General features: G+C 43.6%; 1 protein-coding gene across 2 annotated transcripts in view; it reads left to right on the top strand.

Moving 5' to 3' along the window:
* ADGRD1 (adhesion G protein-coupled receptor D1) overlaps positions 1-21,722 on the top strand; it is a 1,079,490-nt gene that overhangs the window by 172,361 nt on the left and 885,407 nt on the right. For both annotated transcript variants that reach the window (XM_073557041.1, XM_073557040.1), the window contains one exon: positions 17,000-17,075. In XM_073557041.1, the coding sequence (XP_073413142.1) occupies positions 17,000-17,075 (76 nt within the window). The remainder of the gene's footprint in view (positions 1-16,999; positions 17,076-21,722) is intronic.

Here is a 21,722-nt window from a genome sequence, read left to right as displayed (position 1 = left end):
TTCACATGTCAGTCTTTTTGGCTTTAGATTTTATTGCTGTCCACAAGTTGACAATTTTATGGCACATCTTCAATGCCAGTGAAGCTATAGAGACCATACTCTCATTACATGGCAGCCCCAGTGGCTTTCATTGTACAGATCAATCTTCGCGTCATAGATGTTTAAGCCTGAGTCCATGATGAACACAATGACGTGTGATATTAGAGTTCTTTGGATCTAATCAGCTTAAATCAACCTATGTTCACTAGACATGATAGTCTTCTGCTGCTGACATGGTCACTGTCTGTACTTCATATTGTACACAGTTGGAATCATGTGTAAAATAAATTTCTGAGGGACAATAGGGCTTACAATGACAACAAATCAAGCATTTATATTCATTGGGTATAACTCAGTAAGTTATTTCCTATCATCAAGAAACTAGATAAAATATATACATCACAGTAGGGTCAATTTCACACATCCAAGTTCCACGAACCATGTACGCACTGCGATTTAGCAATGGACAGCCGTAATCAATTGCTATTCTAGTAACTCTTTAAGGCTGCTGGGTGCTTTAGCGGTGCTGCAGCTTGCTTTACAGAATCTGCGGCCACATCATAATCTGCAAGGTTGTTTCACATTGTGCTTTGTCCTATGTTCGTTGGTCCCATCGGAGCTTGTATCCGAACCCCCCGCAAAGATGGATTTGAACATACGCGCCAACAGGACCATTGACCATACTGGTGCCAACGGTGTCACCATGTGCTCTGTCATGCTTAATTTTCGGGTGTATATGCCTATTGGAGGCGGGCACTCAGAAATAGTCTACTACGTCTTAGTGCCCGCCTCCAGTATGAGTGTACTCCCGAAAATGATACACGACAGAGCACATGGTGACTCCTTCAGCACCGTTATAGTAAATGGCCTGGTCGGCTCATACACCCAAATTATTTGAAAATTTTTAAAAATAAGAATTAAACAGTTTTATAACTATTTTTTTTAGTAATTTGGTACATTTTCAGTAAAATACATATTATAGGTCTAGTAGCATGAACAATTGTCCTAGTTTATGTCTCAGTTCATTATGTGATGATCTGGTACTTCCCAGTAGTGAAAAAGTAATTTAAATAATTTATATCTTCTTGCGCTTTAGCACTTAATATATCTTTTTCAATCCTATCCTTTTCTTCATCAGAAGGGCAATGAACTTGTTGAAGGAAAAACTGACTTTTTTTTTTTCCACTTTTCTTTAAATCATACCATGGCTTGTAGGGCACGGTAGTCATGATGTATTTAAGCTAAGGTTTCATTATGTTTGCATTTTCTGTAATATGTCCCTGATTAATGATGATTCTCTAACACTTTATGTGAACTTGAAGCTTGTCATCCCAAAATCACAAGACAGCTTCTATGTAAAACAGAATAGATAGATTTGTTAGTGGTGCAGTGGGAGAAATGAAGCATAGCTCCTTCTTAGTTGTGCTATCAAATCACATGGCGATGCAGACATAGATGGAAGTAAAGCATGTTTTTGACTGATCAAAAACTTGTCCTATTCTTTGTCATTTTGTATGCTAATATGTCGACCAGATTAGTAAAAATAAGAATTGACACAGGTTAAAAAACTGTATATAACTAATAAGATTTAAGAGGACTAGTTAAAGTGTTCAAAACATTGAGATTAAAACCATGTTAAAATCTCTGACCTCCCTTGATTCTACTGTTTTTTTCCATTTTGAATTATATCACTCCTTTGCAGAGATATGCACATTTGTTGTTTTGAAGCACAGCATGTGAAATCTCTGCTTACATTTCATCAGAATTTTATTTGGGGGCGTTTGCTTTCACCCTTCCCTCCTAGAAGCTGTCAATCACAATTTGGCAGTTAATTTGACAGTTCATCATTCAGATTTTCAGTATTTGATCAGTATTTTAAACCAGTATTTGTCAGCCTAAACCAGGAGTGGAACAATCCGAGGAAAACTAAAATAGAAACACGTCATGACTTCTGCATTTATCACCCACTCCTGGTTTTGACTTACAAATACTGATGTAAAATACTGACCAAATACTGAATGTGGCTTAGCAGTCTCATATGCTGCTGAACTGTGATTGGCAGTGTCTGGTGAGAGAGGTGAAAGCTCACCTCTCCAGAGTAGACTCACTGCAGTGGACTGACACAGCACAGAACCGGTTAAGCTTATGGTTATTTACAAGGTAATTAAATTCAATTTTTTGGAGCAAGTGGCAGGTCCTCTTTAATTCTATGTCACAAAAGCATAATCTGTAACAAAACCACCCATCTCCTTATGAATCATAAGGGCCTTTACATCCCCATCAGTCATCAGATCCAAGGTGCCAATAGCTCTTCCTGCCGAGCGATCACGTGGCTCAGCTCATTAAGGTAATGAATATTCACTCCACGCCTGTGGGAGTGAGAGGCGTGCATATTCATTACCTTAATGAGCGGGGTCATGTAATCGCTCAGCCGAAAATGCTGCTGGCGCCGGATACAGCGAGGGCGCGCAGAAAGGTGAGTAGGATGTCTTCTGGATGCTGGCGGCTGTGGGTGTCACTGTGCGCGCTATAAGAGAAATTAATATTCATTTCTCTTTAGCAGAGGGCACAGTTACAGTCAGAGCTGCCGGCTCCTGCCTCTGTGACCCGCTGCTCCGTCGATCCCCCTCCCCCGCTGGACCTCTGGGACAATTGACTCGTGTATAAGCCGAGAGGGGCATTTTCAGCACAAAAAATGTGCTGAAAAACTCGGCTTATACACAAGTAAGTAGGTATGTCATGATCTGCTGAGTTCGTGGGATCAGGTAGTTTAGAGGTTAATCTGGACAGCCTCACTCTGAGATTCTGGGAGGCTTTTTATAGCCTCATTGTGGGCTCAATCCTTGTCGCTTATACTCAGACCCTTGGCCGAGTGTGTGATCCTGGTGTGCTTTGTGACTGTGATACTTTATGCTTGCTTGGTTTTGATCCGGTTCTGTCCCTGTTATGAGTTCTGCCTGTTCTCTTTCTACTGCTCTGCTATTCCCGTGTATGACTCTTTTGCCTTGGACCTGGCTACTCTCTGATTGCCTCCCTTGTACTGCGTTGCTATCTCTGCGAATGATTCATTGCTTACGTTTTGACTATTCTCTGCATGTCCCTCTGTTACCGCGCCGTCCTCCCCATGTATGACCCCCGCTTGTCTGACCTGAGTTTCCCTAGTCTTTACTCCAGGATTCCTGTAATAGAACCCTATCCTGCAGTAGGACGCTAAGCCACGCCCCCTGTGGTCACTTGATCGTAGGTCCTTGTACTGCTAAACTACTTTCAGTGTCGCAGGTCCTGTTGTCTCAACTTTCCCTGCAGTATCGGACCCCGGGTCCTCCCGTAGTCTGGGTGAGTTACCCTGTTCAGTCGCGGCAGCCCACCGGCGCTGACAGGATCCTGATAAGGTATTAACATTTATAAGATAAGTAAATACACATTATAAATGAAGGTTTGAGTCCAGGGCTACTATGAATAGAGAATGAACATACAGTAAAAAAAGAGCACAAAAAGTCCAAAAGTAAAATTATATCATAATTTATTCAAAAACATATGAAACACAACAAATAAAAAGTAGTAATAATCAAATTAGAGACAAAGTTGGATAGTTGATAGCACAGATGTAACACACTGAGTCCAGCTTTATTTAAGTCGATAGGAAGAGCAGAGTAAAGCAATAGATTAATTAAAGTGCAAGTGCATAGATTTATATACACTCACTGGCCACTTTATTAGGTACACCTGTCCAACTGTGTGTTAAGACTTAATTTCTAATCAGCCAATCACATGGCGGCAACTCAGTGCATTTAGGCATGTAGACATGGTCAAGACAATCTCCTGCAGTTCAAACCGAGCATCAGTATGGGGAAGAAAGGTGATTTGAGTGCCTTTGAACGTGGCATGATTGTTGGTGCCAGAAGGGCTGATCTGAGTATTTCAGAAACTGCTGATCTACTGGGATTTTCACGCACAACCATCTCTAGGGTTTACAGAGAATGGTCCGAAAAAGAAAAAAAATCCAGTGAGCGGCAGTTCTGTGGCCGGAAATGCCTTGTTGATGCCAGAGGTCAGAGGAGAATGGGCATACTGGTTCGAGCTGATAGAAAGGCAACAGTGACTCAAATTGCCACCCGTTACAACCAAGGTAGGCAGAAGAGCATCTCTGAACGCACAGTGCGTCGAACTTTGAGGCAGATGGGCTACAGCAGCAGAAGACCACACTGGGTACCACTCCTCTCAGCTAAGAACAGGAAACTGAGGCTACAATTTGCACAAGCTCATCGAAATTGGACAGTAGAAGATTGGAAAAACGTTGCCTGGTCTGATGAGTCTCGATTTCTGCTGCGACATTCGGATGGTAGGGTCAGAATTTGGCGTAAACAACATGAAAGCATGGATCCATCCAGCCTTGTATCAACGGTTCAGGCTGGTGGTGGTGGTGTCATGGTGTGGGGAATTTTTTCTTGGCACTCTTTGGGCCCCTTGGTACCAATTGAGCATCGTTGCAACGCCACAGCCTACCTGAGTATTGTTGCTGACCATGTCCATCCCTTTATGACCACAATGTACCCAACATCTGATGGCTACTTTCAGCAGGATAATGCGCCATGTCATAAAGCTCGAATCATCTCAGATTGGTTTCTTGAACATGACAATGAGTTCACTGTACTCAAATGGCCTCCTCAGTCACCAGATCTCAATCCAATAGAGCATCTTTGGGATGTGGTGGAACGGGAGATTCGCATCAGGGATGTGCAGCCGACAAATCTGCGCCAACTGTGTGATGCCATCATGTCAATATGGTCCAAAATCTCTGAGGAATGCTTCCAGCACCTTGTTGAATCTCTGCCACGAAGAATTGAGGCAGTTCTGAAGTCAAAAGGGGGTCCAACCCGTTACTAGCATGGTGTACCTAATAAAGTGGCCAGTGAGTGTATGTTCCCATATGGGTACGAGACTCTATGAAGACATAGACACTCACCATCTCACAATACAGAGGTTAAAGTAATATAATAAAATAATAGTACATAATGTAAAGCTAGGGAGACAGCGAGTGAAAAAATCCACACTAGAGAGTCGTATACCATGAGTAAAAAAATTGGTTATATACCACGTCAAGGGAACAAAATTAGCCTAAATTATGCTAGAAGCTGCTCTTGCTCATAGTCTACACTTTACGATGACACAGTGCATGCAGCCCCAAACAGTTTAGTGTAAAAGTGACAAAACAAAAAAAAGATATAAATGATGTATCGCTGTAATCGTACTGACCCGAAGAGTAAAGATGCCTTATCAATTTTGCCACACGCGGAATGGTATAAAAACAAAAAACAAAAGCAATTCCTGAATTGCTGGTTTTTGTTCATTCTGTCTCCCAAAAATCAGATTAAAAAACTATCAAAAAATTCAAAAAATGTCATGTGCCCGAATATGGTACCAATAAAAACGTCAGCTCATCCCGCAAAAAACAAGACCTCACATGCCTCTGTTGGCCAAAATATGTAAAAATTATAGCTCTCAACATATGGTGATGCAAAAACTAGTTTTCGCAATAAAAAGCATCTTTTAGTGTGTAACAGCTGCCAAACATAAAAATCTGATATAATTCTGGTATCTCTGTAATCGCACTGACCTGAAGAATAAAGTAATCTAATCACTTATACTGCATGAGAAGCAGTGTAAAAAATCAATAAACTAGTTCTTCATCTACTGTTCAGTTTTTCATTCTGCCTCCCAAAGATTGCAGTAAGGCTCGGTGCACATTTATCTTGTGCTCTGCGCTGAGAGCTTACACCGGGATTTCCGTGTAAATCTCTGAAATATGTGATTCAGACAGAACCCCCAACAGAAAATTCCCTATAATGAGGCAGATGGAGGCACTGTGGACGCCGTCTGATCTGTGATCCGGCGGTGTCCATCTTTCTAGGATTGCATAAAAGTGCTGTCGGCCACAGTTTTGTGCACTTTTGAAAAGGACACCATTGAACAGAGGCCAGATGGCGTCCAGAGAAAATCTGCTGCCTCATTATAGTGAATTGATCCCTCGGGGGTTTCATCTGTTACGTCACTTAGAGATTTAGATGAACACCACAAAGTAAGTGATCAGCGTAGTGCACCAGATAAATGTGAACCCAAGCGTTATGCAAAACTTTTCCAATAAAAGCTTCAACTCAATCCACAAAAAAAGCAAGTCTTTATTCAGGTCTGTCATTTTTTGAAATATAGGGGCCTCGAAGTTACTGGTAGTACAAAGGCTCTGGAAAATCTAAATGGCTCCTCGCTCCCCGAAAGAAATTCAGCAAATTCTCTGCTCTCAAATCCAAATGCCCCCCTCCTTTCTGAGCCCCAGTGTGTTCTCAAAGAACATTTAATACCCACATGTTTGGCATGTGTCTCCTGAAGCATGGGCTGGGCATAATGTACTGGTGGCTGCAACATACTGGCCACCACAGCGTACTGGTCACTACAACGGCAGTTTGAAATTTTCACTCAGCAACATCCACTTCTGCCTGTTTCTAGAAAACACCCATAGATTCAAAATCGTCACTACATCTGTAGATAAATTCCCAAAGGGCTATAATTTCCAAAATGTGATCACTTGAGGGTGTTCTACTTTTCTAGCACTTAGGGGCTCTTTATATGGAATTCGCAAAACAGTCTAGGAAAATCTGCGCTCCAGGAGGCAAATAGTGCTCCTGAGTCTCTCTGTATGGCAAAGTACTATAGTACTTACAGCCACATATGGGGTATTTCTACATTCAGCAGAAATTGTGGAACAAATTCTGGTGACATTTTTACCCATTTCCCAGTGTGAAAATTGGCTAACACACAATCTTGGTGGTAAAAATGTAAATTATTTTTTCTTCCCTGCCCAATGGTATAAAAGTGTGTGACACACCTGTGATGTAAATATAATCATTGCACGCCTAAAGGAATTCAATGAGAGGTTTAATTGGTGAACTGGGTCACTTATGGGATGTTCTGCTATTCTGGCACCTCAGGGGCTCTGCCAATGTAACATGGCACCCTCAAACAAGTGCAGCAAAATCTGCAGTGTAATATGGCACTACTTCAATTCTAAGCTTTGCATTGTGCTTCAAAAGTGGTTTTCAACCACATATGGGGTATCGGTGAACTCAGGAGAAATTGATCAGCAAACTTGGGGGTCCATGTTCTTCTTTTGCTCTTGTGAAAATACAAAATTTATAGCTAAAATGATTTTTGTGTGGAAAATGTGGTTTCTTTTATTTTCACAGCCTAACATTATAAACTTCTGTGACACACCTGGGGCTTCAAGGTGCTCAATACACATCTAGATAAGGTCACAAAGAGGTCTAGCTTCCAAAATGGTGTCATTTGTAGGGGGTTTCCACTGTTTAGGCACATCAGGGGCTCTTCAAACGCGACATGCCGTCCGTTAATTATTCCATCAAATTTTGCATTCAAAAAGTCACATGGTGCTCCTTCCCTTCCAAGTCCTGCTGTGCGACTGAACAGTAGTATTCACCCCACATATGGGGTATTGGCATACTCATGAGAGATTGCCTAACAAACTGTATGGAGCAATTTCTCCTGTTACCCTTATGAAAATGCAAATTATGGAGCTAAAAAAGATTTATTTCCCAAAAAATGTGATTTATTTATTTCCACGGCTCTACGTTATAATCATTTGTGAACCCCTGTGGGTTCAAGGTGCTCAATACACATCTAGGTAAGTTCCCTAAGGGGTCTAGTTTCCAAAATGGTGTCACTTGTTGGGGGTTTCCACTGTTTAGACACATCAGGGGCTCTCCAAACATGACATGGCGTCCGCTATTATTACAGTAAATTTTACATTCAAAAAGTGAAATGGCGCTCCTTCCCTTCCAAGCGACTACTGTGTGCCCAAACCGTAGATTTCCCTCACATATAGGGTATCGACATGCTCAGGAGAAATTGCACAACAAAATATATGGTCCATTTTCTCTTGTTACCCTTGTGAAAGTAAAAAAAATTAGGTCTAAAGGAAAATTTTTGTGAAGGAAAAGTAAATGTTTATTTTTTCTTTCCACGTTCCCAAAACTCCTGTGAAGGGTTAATATACTTCTTGAATGTAGTTTTGAGTACCTTGAGGGGTGCAGTTTTTAGAATGGTGTCATATTTGGGTATTTTATGTCATATAGGCCCCTCAAAGTCATTTCAAATATGAGGTGGTCCCTAAAAAAATGGTTTTGCAAATTTTGTTGTAAAAATGAGAAATCGCTGGTCAACTTTTAACCCTTATAACTTCCTAACAAAAAAAACTATGTTTCCAAAATTGTGCTTATGTAAAGTAGACATATGTAAAGTGGTTTTTATTAACTATTTTGTGCGATATGACTCTCTGATTTAAGGGCATAAAAATTTAAAGTTTGAAAATTGCGAAATTTTCTACATTGTTGCCAAATTTCCGTTTTTTTCACAAATAAATGCAAGTCATATCAAAGAAATGTTACCACTATCATAAAGTATAATAAATATGTCACGAGAAAACATTCTCAGAATCACCTGGATCCATTGAAGCATTCCAGAGTTATGACCTCATAAATTGACAGTGGTCAGAATTGTAAAAATTGGCCTGGTCAGGAAGGTGAAAATAAGCTTCGAGGTGAAGGGGTTAAGCCGGCTTTACAGATCCAAGTTTTACAGTCTGTTTCCACAGTCTGTTTCCACTCAATCTGTGGGTCTCCTTTACAAACTCAATGGTTACTAATAATCCTTTAGGCAGTTGATTTCAGCTCTGGAGGCAGGGCCGGAACTACCGCCCGTGCAGCCCGTTCATTGAACGGGGGCCCCGGGGGAGAGGGGGCCCCTCCAGCCTCCAGCACCGCATTGCGGGGCACAGATATAATGAGGCGAGTTGAGCCAGCTTGACAAGTGGCAGGCAGCAGGGGGCGGCATTATGCGCTCCTCTACCCGTAGCACCTACAATTTAGCCTCTTCTGCACGCTGGTGCTGCGGTCCTGCAAGAGGCTTGTAATTGATGAAGTCACAAGAGGGAAGGAGTCAGAGCCCCGTGATCATGTGAGCCCTGACTCCTCCCCTCCTGTGACCTCATCACAGGTCCTGTGTGCATCAGCCCTAGCCCTTATTTTATGCAGTACTCTGCTGTGCTGGCTGGTTGTCATCGTGCTGGATGAAGGAAGTTTACAGGGTGGATGTAGCAGAGCTGTGTGTGTGTACGAGGTGTACGGAGCGGAGCTGTGTGTGTGCGAGGTGTAAGGAGCGGAGCTGTGTGTGTAAGAGGTGTACGGAGCGGAGCTGTGTGTGTGTACGAGGTGTACAGAGTGGAGCCGTGTGTGTACAAGGTGTATGGAGTGGAGCTGTGTGTGTGTACGAGGTGTACAAAGTGGAGCCATGTGTGTACAAGGTGTATGGAGTGGAGCTGTGTGTGTGTGAGGTGTATGGAGCGGAGCCGTGTGTGTGTGAGGTGTACTGAGTGGAGCCATGTGTGTATGAGGTGTATGGAGTGGAGCCGTGTGTGTGAGGTGTACGGAGCGGAGCCGTGTGTGTAAGAGATGTATGGAGAAGAGCCACACGTGTACGACATGTACGGAGCAGAGATGTGTATGGAGCGGAGCTGTGTGTGTGTACGGAGCTGAGCCGTGTGTGTACAAAGCGGAGCCGCATGTGTATGGAGCAGAGCCGCACGTGTGCAAGGTGTACAGAGCGGAGCAGTGCGTGTGCGAGGTGTACAGAGCGGAGCAGCACGTGTGCAAGGTGTACGGAGCGGAGCCGCACGTGTACGAGGTGTATGGAGCAGAGATGTGTACAGAGCGGAGCCGTGTGTACGGAGCGGAGCCACATGTGTACAAGGTGTGCGAAGCAGAGCCGCACGTGTACTAGGTGTACGGAGAAGAGCCGCACATGTACGAGGTGTACGGAGCAGAGCCGCACGTGTACGAGGTGTACGAAGCAGAGCCGCACGTGTATGAGGTGTACGGAACAGAGATGTGTACGAAGCAGAGCTGTGTGTGTGTTCGAGGTGTACGGAGCGGAGCCGTGTGTGTACGGAGCCTGGCCACGTGTGTATGAGGTGTACGGAGCAGAACCGCGTGTGTACAAGGTGTATGGAGGAAAGCTGCAAGTGTACAGTTGTGGCCAAAAGTATTGACACCCCTGCAATTTTGTCAGATAATACTCAGTTTCTTTCTGAAAATGATTGCAATCACAAATTCTTTGGTATTATTATCTTCATTTAATTTGTCTTAAATGAAAAAACACAAAAAGAATTGTCCTAAAGCCAAATTGGATATAATTCCACACCAAACATAAAAAAGAGGGTGGACAAAAGTATTGGCACTGTTCGAAAAATCATGTGATGCTTCTCTAATTTGTGTAATTAACAGCACCTGTAACTTACCTGTGGCACCTAACAGGTGTTGGCAATAACTAAATCACACTTGCAGCCAGTTGACATGGATTAAAGTTGACTCAACCTCTGTCCTGTGTCCTTGTGTGTACTACATTGAGCATGGAGAAAAGAAAGAAGACTAAAGAACTGTCTGAGGACTTGAGAAACCAAATTGTGAGGAAGCATGAGCAATCTCAAGGCTACAAGTCCATCTCCAAAGACCTGAATGTTCCTGTGTCTACCGTGCGCAGTGTCATCAAGAATTTTAAAGCCCATGGCACTGTGGCTAAGCTCCCTAGATGTGGACGGAAAAGAAAAATTGACAAGAGATTTCAACGCAAGATTGTGCGGATGTTGGGTAAAGAACCTCAACTAACATCCAAACAAGTTCAAGCTGCCCTGCAGTCCGAGGGTACAACAGTGTCAACCCATACTATCCGTCGGCATCTGAATGAAAAGGGACTGTATGGTAGGAGATCCAGGAAGACCCCACTTCTTCCCCCTAGACATAAAAAAGCCAGGCTGGAGTTTGCCAAAACTTACCTGAAAAAGCCTAAAATGTTTTGGAAGAATGTTCTCTGGTCAGATGAGACAAAAGTAGAGCTTTTTGGGCAAAGGCATCAACATAGAGCTTACAGGAGAAAAAAAGAGGCATTCAAAGAAAAGAACACGGTCCCTACAGTCAAACATGGCGGAGGTTCCCTGATGTTTTAGGATTGCTTTGCTGCCTCTGGCACTGGACTGCTTGACCTTGTGCATGGCATTATGAAGTCTGAAGACTACCAACAAATTCTGCAGCATAATGTAGGGCCCAGTGTGAGAAAGCTTGGTCTCCCTCAGAGGTCATGGGTCTTCCAGCAGGACAATGACCCAAAACACACTTCAAAAAGCACTAGAAAATGGTTTGAGAGAAAGCACTGGAGACTTCTAAGGTGGCCAGCAATGAGTCCTGACCTGAATCCCATAGAACACCTGTGGAGAGATCTAAAAATGGCAGTTTGGAGAAGGCACCCTTCTAATATCATTGACCTGGAGCAGTTTGCCAAAGAAGAATGGTCTAAAATTCCAGCAGAGCATTGTAAGAAACTCATTGATGGTTACTGGAAGCAGTTGGTCGCAGTTATTTTGGCTAAAGGTTGTGCAACCAAGTATTAGGCTTAGGGTGCCAATACTTTTGTCTGGCCCATTTTTGGAGTTTTGTGTGAAATGATCAATGTTTTGCTTTTTGCTTCATTCTCTTTTGTGTTTTTTCATTTAAGACAAATTAAAATGAAGCTAATACCAAAGAATTTGTGATTGCAATCATTTTCAGGAAGAAACAGTATTATCTGACAAAATTGCAGGGGAGTCAATAGTTTTAGCCACAACTGTACAAGGTTTTCGGAGTAGAGCCATGTGTGTACAAGATTTACGGAGTGTGGCCACATGTGTTCAAGGTGTTAGAGCAGAGCCGCTTGTGTACGAGGTTTATGGAGTTGAGTCATGTGTGTACTGAGTGGAGCCGTGTGTGTACGAGCCATAAAAAGCGGAACCGTGTGCGTATGTGGTGTGTGGAGCCATACGTGTAAGGTGTATGGTGGGGAGCATTCATACCTCCCAGCGGGACTGTTCCGATTTTGAGAGTTTGCCCCACTGCCCCGGCTGGGAGCTAACTTTTCCCGCGGACACAGGAGTACACGGCGGAGCCCCAAGGAGCACTTCATTCCACTGGAAGTGACGTGCTAAAAGCTGAATGGAAATTAGGTAATTTCGGGATGAGATTGTGACGGAACCAAGGAGGCATTTCATGGAATGCTTCCGATCCATCATCGTGTCCTCCTCCAACAGCGTGGACAGCAGGATCTCCTTGGACTCAGGGATGCCGGCCATGTGAGCAGATCATGATATGTCCTGCATCGGGAGGCTCAGGTGGGCACTACAGTGGGAGCCGGGCTGCTATAGTTTCTTTATAGAATCTTTCTTTCTCTCTCTGTTTCTTTATCTCTCTAATCTTTCTTTTTTTCTTTCTCTCTCTCTGTTCTTTCATTCTCTCTCTGTTTCTTTCCTTCTTTCTTCTTTCTTTCGCTGTTCTTTCTTTCCCCTCTTTCTTTCTCTCTCTCTCTTCTTTCTTTTTCTCTTTCTTTCTTTCTTTCTTTCTTTCTTTCTTTCTTTCTTTCTCTCTCTGTTCTTTCTTTCTTTTTCTTTGCTTTCTTTTTTTCTCTCTCTCTCTGTTCTTTCTTTCTTTTCCTCAGTACAAGTCAGTGTGCCCTCAGTACCAGTAGAATAAGAGGGGTAGGAAACTAGATGGCACTGGTCACATTGAGCCTCTGATACTTTTTACTGGTGTATAATCATATGCTGTGAGCACCCTCATAAAGTGGGCCAGCCACAGACAACAGGGTACAAACAAATCATTATTACAATCAGTCCAAGTGGACAATTATATACGTAAAGTTAATGATGTCTCTGTGCCAAGCAGTGCGGAGGATCAGAATACACTGAGGAGACCAGAGCAACAGGGTTTGGTGAGAAGAATTATATGGGGCCCATTTTTTTTTAAGTAATATATGGGGCATATTATACTGTATGAAGTAATATATGGTGCCCATTATACTGTATGAAGTAATATATGGTGCCCATTATACTGTATGAAGTAATAATATGGTGCCCATTATACTGTATGAAGTAATATATGGGGCCCATTATGCTGTATGAAGTAATATATGGGGCCCATTATACTGTATGGAGCATTATATGGAGCCTATTATACTGTATGCAGTAATATATGGGGCCCATAATACTGTATGGAGCATTATGTGGGGATAGGGGATGACTTTCTGTTTGTTGTGGATCTGACTGCTGGGACCCCCATGATCCTGGGAAACATAGCTTTGAAGAAAAGGGGCCCATGTAAATGCAGCTGTGGTCAATCATATGCACTGTGGTGCCATTCACATGTGGCTCTTCAAATAACTCCTATAAGAGAGTGATGAGGGGACGAAAGAGTATAGCAAAAATTCACTGATTGGGGCTTTTGAGTGCTATAGTGTGTGGACTGGTGGGATTTGTGTGGCAAGGCTGCATTTTTGTCCCAGTCTGGCCCTGTGTAAGGCCTACCATTGCCACTAATGACCCTTGTTCTGGAGACTTCTGTGTTGTTCTTGTATGTGAGTGTGATGGCGCTGACATCCTTGTGTTTGAGCGGATCGGAGCACAGCTGTGGAGGAAGCAGAGAAACTAATTTCTCCTTCTCCATTGCCAGCGTCGGCGTATATCGCCCAGCACTTGGATGATATCAGAGTGATGTGCACTGTCACTCGCATCCATAGACATATATCGGTGTGAGTGCGCCGGGTTTCAGCCGAGTGTCGGTGACAATCGCAGTGTGCTCCAATTTCACTCGCACGTACAATACGGCCGAGGAAAAAAATGGTGATGTGAGCTGCCCCATAGATGAATACTGGTCCGAGTGCTATGCGATGTTTTATCACATAGCACTCGTCCGTATTCATCACTAGTGTGACGCCGGCCTTATGCTCAGATCACGAGAACCTTGGCCAGTCCATGCATTGCCATCTGATCTTGGATCGATTTGTACAGATGTCTGAACGTGTCCTTTGACAGATTGTGTTCTTGATGCTATACACTATGGTGAAGACTCTTACTTACTCTTTTTATATATATATACAGTGGGGAAAAAAAGTATTTAGTCAGTCAGCAATAGTGCAAGTTCCACCACTTAAAAAGATGAGAGGCGTCTGTAATTTACATCATAGGTAGACCTCAACTATGGGAGACAAACTGAGAAAAAAAAATCCAGAAATTCACATTGTCTGTTTTTTTTTCATTTTATTTGCATATTATGGTGGAAAATAAGTATTTGGTCAGAAACAAGCAATCAAGATTTCTGGCTCTCACAGACCTGTAACTTCTTCTTTAAGAGTCTCCTCTTTCCTCCACTCATTACCTGTAGTAATGGCACCTGTTTAAACTTGTTATCAGTATAAAAAGACACCTGTGCACACCCTCAAACAGTCTGACTCCAAACTCCACTATGGTGAAGACCAAAGAGCTGTCAAAGGACACCAGAAACAAAATTGTAGCCCTGCACCAGGCTGGGAAGACTGAATCTGCAATAGCCAACCAGCTTGGAGTGAAGAAATCAACTGTGGGAGCAATAATTAGAAAATGGAAGACATACAAGACCACTGATAATCTCCCTCGATCTGGTGCTCCACGCAAAATCCCACCCCGTGGGGTCAGAATGATCACAAGAACGGTGAGCAAAAATCCCAGAACCACGCGGGGGGACCTAGTGAATGAACTGCAGAGAGCTGGGACCAATGTAACAAGGCCTACTATAAGTAACACTCTACGCCACCATGGACTCAGATCCTGCAGTGCCAGACGTGTCCCACTGCTTAAGCCTGTACATGTCCGGGCCCGTCTAAAGTTTGCTAGAGAGCATTTGGATGATCCAGAGGAGTTTTGGGAGAATGTCCTATGGTCTGATGAAACCAAACTGGAACTGTTTGGTAGAAACACAACTTGTCATGTTTGGAGGAAAAAGAATGCTGAGTTGCATCCATCAAACGCCATACCTACTGTAAAGCATGGTGGTGGAAACATCATGTTTTGGGGCTGTTTCTCTGCAAAGGGGCCAGGACGACTGATCCGGGTACATGAAAGAATGAATGGGGCCATGTATCTTGAGATTTTGAGTGCAAACCTCCTTCCATCAGCAAGGGCATTGAAGATGAAACGTGGCTGGGTCTTTCAACATGACAATGATCCAAAGCACACCGCCAGGGCAACGAAGGAGTGGCTTCGTAAGAAGCATTTCAAGGTCCTGGAGTGGCCTAGCCAGTCTCCAGATCTCAACCCTATAGAAAACCTTTGGAGGGAGTTGAAAGTCCGTGTTGCCAAGCGAAAAGCCAAAAACATCACTGCTCTAGAGGAGATCTGCATGGAGGAATGGGCCAACATACCAACAACAGTGTGTGGCAACCTTGTGAAGACTTACAGAAAACGTTTGACCTCTGTCATTGCCAACAAAGGATATATCACAAAGTATTGAGATGAAATTTTGTTTCTGACCAAATACTTATTTTCCACCATAATATGCAAATAAAATGAAAAAAAAACAGACAATGTGATTTTCTGGATTTTTTTTTCTCAGTTTGTCTCCCATAGTTGAGGTCTACCTATGATGTAAATTACAGACGCCTCTCATCTTTTTAAGTGGTGGAACTTGCACTATTGCTGACTGACTAAATACTTTTTTTCCCCACTGTATATATATATACTGTATATATATATATGCGGAAGCTGATAAGTTAAAGCCAGGGATCATTATACTACAGGCCTAAAACCCCACTCTGCCTCCATACAGCAGGATTATAGCCAACATTTGCAGACTGGTGAGTGATAACACTGCTTCTTTGCATTGTATTTCAATTCATTCTATGTTACTTATAAATATACTACCTGAAGAGCCTGGCATTGCCCGGGCATAGTAACTAACTGTGGTTAGTTATAACAAATTATAATTATCCTCCATCCCATAGTCCCGTGCTCATACAACCTATATGGTTACTCATATTTGTTGCAGTATTGGGGGGGGGGGAAGATTTCTTGCACAGGGGCCCTCTGCAGTCTGTGTCCGCCCCTGTCTGGAGGTCCGTGATCAGTCTGGAAATAGCTTTCCATACTCAGACAAATAACTGGGGTGTGAGACTCCAGCCTTGCTAAATATGTCACATTTGTACATTCATATAAATAAAAATAGCAAATGTTATTAAGAGGCATCATAAATGTACATAATTATATCCTTGGATTATTCATAAAAGTGGTCTAAAGTGAATCTTTGCGCACACCTTGCCCACATTTTGTCATCTATTACATGTCACAAATCTTTGCAGAAATGTTATTAATGTCACAATGGCACTTTTAAGTTGCAGAGACACTGACAAATGTGCTCCCGGGTGTGTGGACCTCTTTTCTATTGCTGACATGAGAAGCAACCTCCTAATGTATTTCTGTACTGTTTGCAGCTGTAAGAGTCCAGGCGTGCGGCTGATAAATGGTTAACAGATAAGCTGGATTCTGTCGCTCCTGTCAATATGTTCCGGTCAGAGTGAAAACCACTTATTGATGCCCCATGGTGCTCATAAATCATTTCGTTTTTGTGCCTGCACTTCCTAGTTCATGCAAAGTGTTCACATTCCTCTCTAAAAAAATAAACATCTGTCCCCATCGCTTTCTGTCTCATTAGACTCTGTGGAAAGCAATTTCATGGCACGTTTTAAATCGTTCCCTCTCATCTACTGCTTCCAGTTTGTAGATTTAAACAATATCTCTCGTCCTGATATTTTTATTCCTGGGCAGGTTAAGGTGCTGAGTGCACCCGTCAGTCCGACTTAGCCGTCCATATTGAGGAGTGCTGGCGGAGAGGACCGCTAACATGCCGGGAATGCAGGGAGCCTGAATTTCACAACTCAGTGGCACCAATTATGACGGGGATGTGATGTGTTGACAAGGGAATGTTCTGAAATGACTGGAATATTTCATGGTTGGGTGACACCTGTGTGTAATATTTCTTTTTTTACTTTTTATTTATTTCAGCCCGAACCACCATTGTCGGATTGCTGTACCACACGATGCATCGCCACTACACTCAAATTAAACCGAGTGATACCAGGTATGTGTACAATCATAAAACGCTTTCTTTTATTTATCAAGATACTGAAGGAAGATTTGGGATTATTCTTAAGTACAACATGTATCATGATTTTTCCTCTCTGGCTCCCACTGAAGCAAAAGAAACCAACTGAAACAAAACCGGACAGAACAATTATTGTTATCAGTTGGCTGCAATTGCAAACCATTTTTCCAGCCATTTTTAGACACCTTTTTTGTTACTGTTTCTTGATCATACAACAGTAGATTACAGTAGATGCCATTCATTGTGATCATCTGATCTGTTAACAGTAATGGTATAGAGCAAAAACTCTACTATTCTGCTCTGTGACTAAAAGTTTAAAACTGAGCAATAAATGCCCACAAAGCTGCATTTCCTGAACGGGGTCATTTTGGATACCTCTTTCCGTCCCATTGGTTATATACCATAGACCATGTTAGAAATATATGTCATTCAGAATACACTTGAATAGAAATAAATGGAGGGCACAGAAGATGTAAAAATGTAATATTCAACAGGTTAGCACCAAGAAGAGCTACTATGTAAGTATTATCCCAGGAGAGGGGTGGACATGAATAAAGATTAGTGGAATTATCTGTCGGGGTACATGTTACATCATTACAGATTACCTGTCCCCAGTTCAGAACTGGCAATTTCTGCTCTTATGTTTTTTTCTCACTGCTCCTCCAAACGGATAGAGACATGGGCCTTTTGATTTAATGCTTACTTTAATGTCTCTTCCAAGGTGGGCAAAGCTCACATTGTAATAATGATCAGCCTAAAAGATGCCCCAGAATCTATCAGTAGGATCCTCCCTCCTAAGCTGTCTATATGGGCATGTAGGTCATAGGGAGCTGAATAAAGTGATACCTAGATATCTGCAGACTGATGTCTTATTCCAGAGATATCCATGTTTTTCTTTTTCATACATGAGGTGTTCCAGGCTATGGGGCGGACACCGATCAATACTTGATCCTATTTCTACAAATCCCATTGCTACATTTCAAGTTGCCAGTAATAACGTCCTGATAATCATGGCTCTAATTTTTAGTTAGTGCTCGGGTGGGCTATAGGCCCGAGCTGCCTAACAACTCCGTATTCCCAGCCATCCACGCGGGGAACTTAGAGAAGAACCAGATTCAGCAGAACCAGCATTGGAGAGGAAAAGAATGAAGTAGTGGAAGATGGAAGGTCACCGTAAAAGTGTACAGGCAGGTCACTCCAGTATGTGGTGGATAGCTTCATGTGCTGGATCTCTGTTGTCTGAGGCGAAGCGGACCGGAGAACACTCCACCGTGGTGACGCTCCACCGGGAGGACACTGAGGGGTCGTCTGAGACACCCCGTCCCTCGGAAACACTTAGTGACACAGGGAACAGTGAAGGGAAAGATGAAGTAATGTGCCGTCTTTGCTGTGATGGAAATGCTGGATACTATGTGGATATGCTGTGTCCTCAAGTAAATAAATATGTTCAGTTAAGAGTTACCCTGGACTGTGTCTCTATTGTTTGGGATACAGGACCAGCTACAAGTCAGTGCAGCCAAGAAGACGCTGACAGCACCGTGAGTACCAGTTGTAACATGCAAGAGAAAAGGTACTGTCTTCCTGTAGAGGGAGGCCAGAGTGTACAATGCCTGACAACCTCAGCCAAGACTACCGCCCTGGCCGACCTCTATAACTGTATGGGGACAAAGTGAGCAGGACAATCCACTATTGGTTATCATATTGTATGTGAGGGGAATTTATCATACTGTATTAGGGCTATGAATGAGATATTACAGTCATAGAAAATACTAAGGGGCGTCAGTAGGTCACAATTTCTATGTGAATGACGCTATACATGTCCCTTCCCCTGTGCTTAACTCCTTCACAACATATGACGTACAGTCTGTTACATATTTGTGTTTTTGCCTTTGATGCGGGTTCAAAAGCTGAGCCTCCATCTTTCCCAGCAGATGACGGTTGATTTATTCAACCATGATCTGCCTCTAAAATCCGCATTGGCAATAATAATAATAATAATAATAATAATCTTTATTTATATAGCGCCAACATATTCCGCAGCGCTTTACAGTTTAACAGTTTCAAAACACAAGTCATAAGTAACAACGCTAACAATACAATAATTAAAGCAAAATAAGACGAAATAAGACGACCCTGCTCGTGAGAGCGTACAATCTACAATGAGGTGAGGGAGATACAGAGTACAGGTGTGTATTTACAATGGTGTATTTACAATGAAGGTCCAGCCATCTTGCAGGAGTGAAGGATGGATGGAGATAGTGAATGGGCTACGCACGCACACTTACACAGAGAATGACTTTGATTAGTGAATGTGATAGGCCGCTCTGAACAGGTGTGTTTTGAGGGAGCGCCTAAAACTATGCAAATTGTGGATAGTCCTGATTTCTTGGGGTAGAGCATTCCAGAGGATAGGAGCAGCACGGGAGAAGTCTTGGAGTCGGGAGTGGGAGGTACGGATTAGTGCAGAGGTTAGTCGAAAGTCGTTTGCAGAGCGCAGCGATCGGCTAGGCCGATAGACAGAAATGAGAGAAGAGATGTAAGGGGGTGCCGCACTGTGGAGAGCTTTGTGGGTGAGAACAAGTACTTTGAATTGGATCCTATAATGAATGGGCAGCCAATGTAAGGACTGGCGAAGAGCGGACGCGTCCGAGTACCGATTACCCAGATGGACGATCCTGGCTGCTGCATTGAGTATGGACTGGAGAGGGGATAGTCAAGTGACGGGGAGGCCAATTAATAGAGCGTTGCAGTAATCCAGGCGAGAGTGGATCAATGCAACAGTGAGGGTTTTTGTTGTTTCCATAGTGAGAAAAGGGCGGATTCTAGAGATGTTCTTTAGGTGTAAGCGGCAAGAGCGGGCAAGGGATTGTATATGGGATGTAAAGGAGAGATTGGTGTCAAACATAACACCCAGACAGCGCACCTGCTGCCGGGGTGTTATTGTGGTACCACCCACGGAGAAGGAAATGTCAGATTTAGGGAGGTTAGTAGACGGCGGGAGCAGAAGAAGTTCAGTTTTGGAGAGGTTGAGTTTCAGATAGAGAGCGGACATGATATTGGAGACTGCGGACAGACAGTCACTGGCGTTCTGTAGTACAGCGGGGGTAAGGTCGGGGGAAGACGTGTATAGTTGTGTGTCATCAGCATAAAGATGGTACTGAAAGCCAAATCTGCTGATGGTCTGTCCAATTGGGGCCGTGTAGAGAGAGAAAAGAAGGGGGCCAAGGACTGAGCCCTGAGGTACCCCGACAGCAAGAGGAAGAGGAGATGACGTGGAGCCAGAGAACAAAACACTGAAGGAGCGGTCAGAGAGATAGGAAGAGAACCAGGAGAGTGCAGTGTCCTTAATGCCTAGTGACTGGAGCCTAGAGAGTAGGAGATGGTGGTCAACAGTATCGAAAGCTGCAGATAGGTCAAGAAGAATGAGCAGAGAGTGGTCACCGTTACGTTTTGCTGTCAGAAGGTCATTGGTCACTTTGATGAGTGCAGTTTCAGTCGAATGTAGGGGGCGGAAGCCGGACTGTGAAGGGTCTAGAAGGGAGTGAATGGAGAGGTAACGGGTAAGGCGGGAGTAAACTAGGCGTTCCAAAAGTTTAGAGATGAAGGGGAGATTGAAGACTGGTCTGTAGTTGTTTGTGCAGGATGGGTCGAGAGCAGGTTTCTTTAGTAGTGGAGTAACGATGGCGTGTTTGAAGGAGGATGGGAAAATGCCCGAGGAGAGGGAGAGATTAAAGATTGTAGTTAGGTGGGTTGTGACGACTGGAGAGAGAGACTGGAGGAGATGTGAGGGAATGGGGTCGGTAGTGCATGTAGTCGGACGAGAAGAAGAGAGGAGTCTGGAGACTTCTTCTTCGGTTATGGGATCAAATGTGGAGAGTGAGCCAGGGGAGATGTAGGAAGGGGTGGGAGTCACAGCACTTGGTGGTTGGGAGCAGATTTCTTGACGGATATTATCTATTTTTTCTGTAAAGTGGGAGGCCAGGTCATCAGCACAAATGTCTGTGATAGGGGCTTGTGCTTTTGGCCTGAGGAGGGAGTGAAAAGTGTCAAAAAGTTTCTTGGGGTTGTTGGCTAGTGAGGAGATCAGGGTGGTGAAGTAGGTCTGTTTGGCAAGGTGAAGGGCAGCGTTATAGGTTCTTAACATAAATTTGAAGTGGATGAAGTCTTCTGGTGTGCGGGTTTTTCTCCATAGGCGTTCAGCACTCCTGGAGCATCGCTGGAGAAGTTGAGTTTGCGATGTGAGCCAGGGCTCTTTTACTCTGTGTTTGGAGGTTCTGAGGGTGAGGGGAGCTACTTGGTCAAGGGTGCTTCTAAGAGTGTCATTGTAGTGATGAACAGCCAGATTAGGACAGGAAAGAGAGGAGATTGGGGACAGAGATGAGTGTAGGGAATCTGAAAGTGTCTGAGGGTTAATAGCTTGTAGATTTCTGACTGTGTGGTAGGTAGGAATGAGCTGGGGTGGGCGAGGATTTGTGAGCGTGAAGGAGAGAATGTTGTGGTCAGAGAGTGGAAGCGGTGAGTTGTTTAGGTGGGAGATTGAACAGAGCCGGCAGAAGACCAGATCAAGGGTGTTACCGTCCTTATGTGTCTCAGAGGTTGAAAGCTGTGAGAGGCCTAGAGAGG

This window comes from Dendrobates tinctorius, unplaced genomic scaffold (genome assembly GCF_039654945.1).
Source record: "Dendrobates tinctorius isolate UK_male_01 unplaced genomic scaffold, ASM3965494v1 ptg000243l, whole genome shotgun sequence".
Classification (NCBI taxonomy): Eukaryota; Metazoa; Chordata; class Amphibia; order Anura; family Dendrobatidae; genus Dendrobates; species Dendrobates tinctorius.
This window is presented reverse-complemented; position numbering and strand designations above follow the sequence as displayed.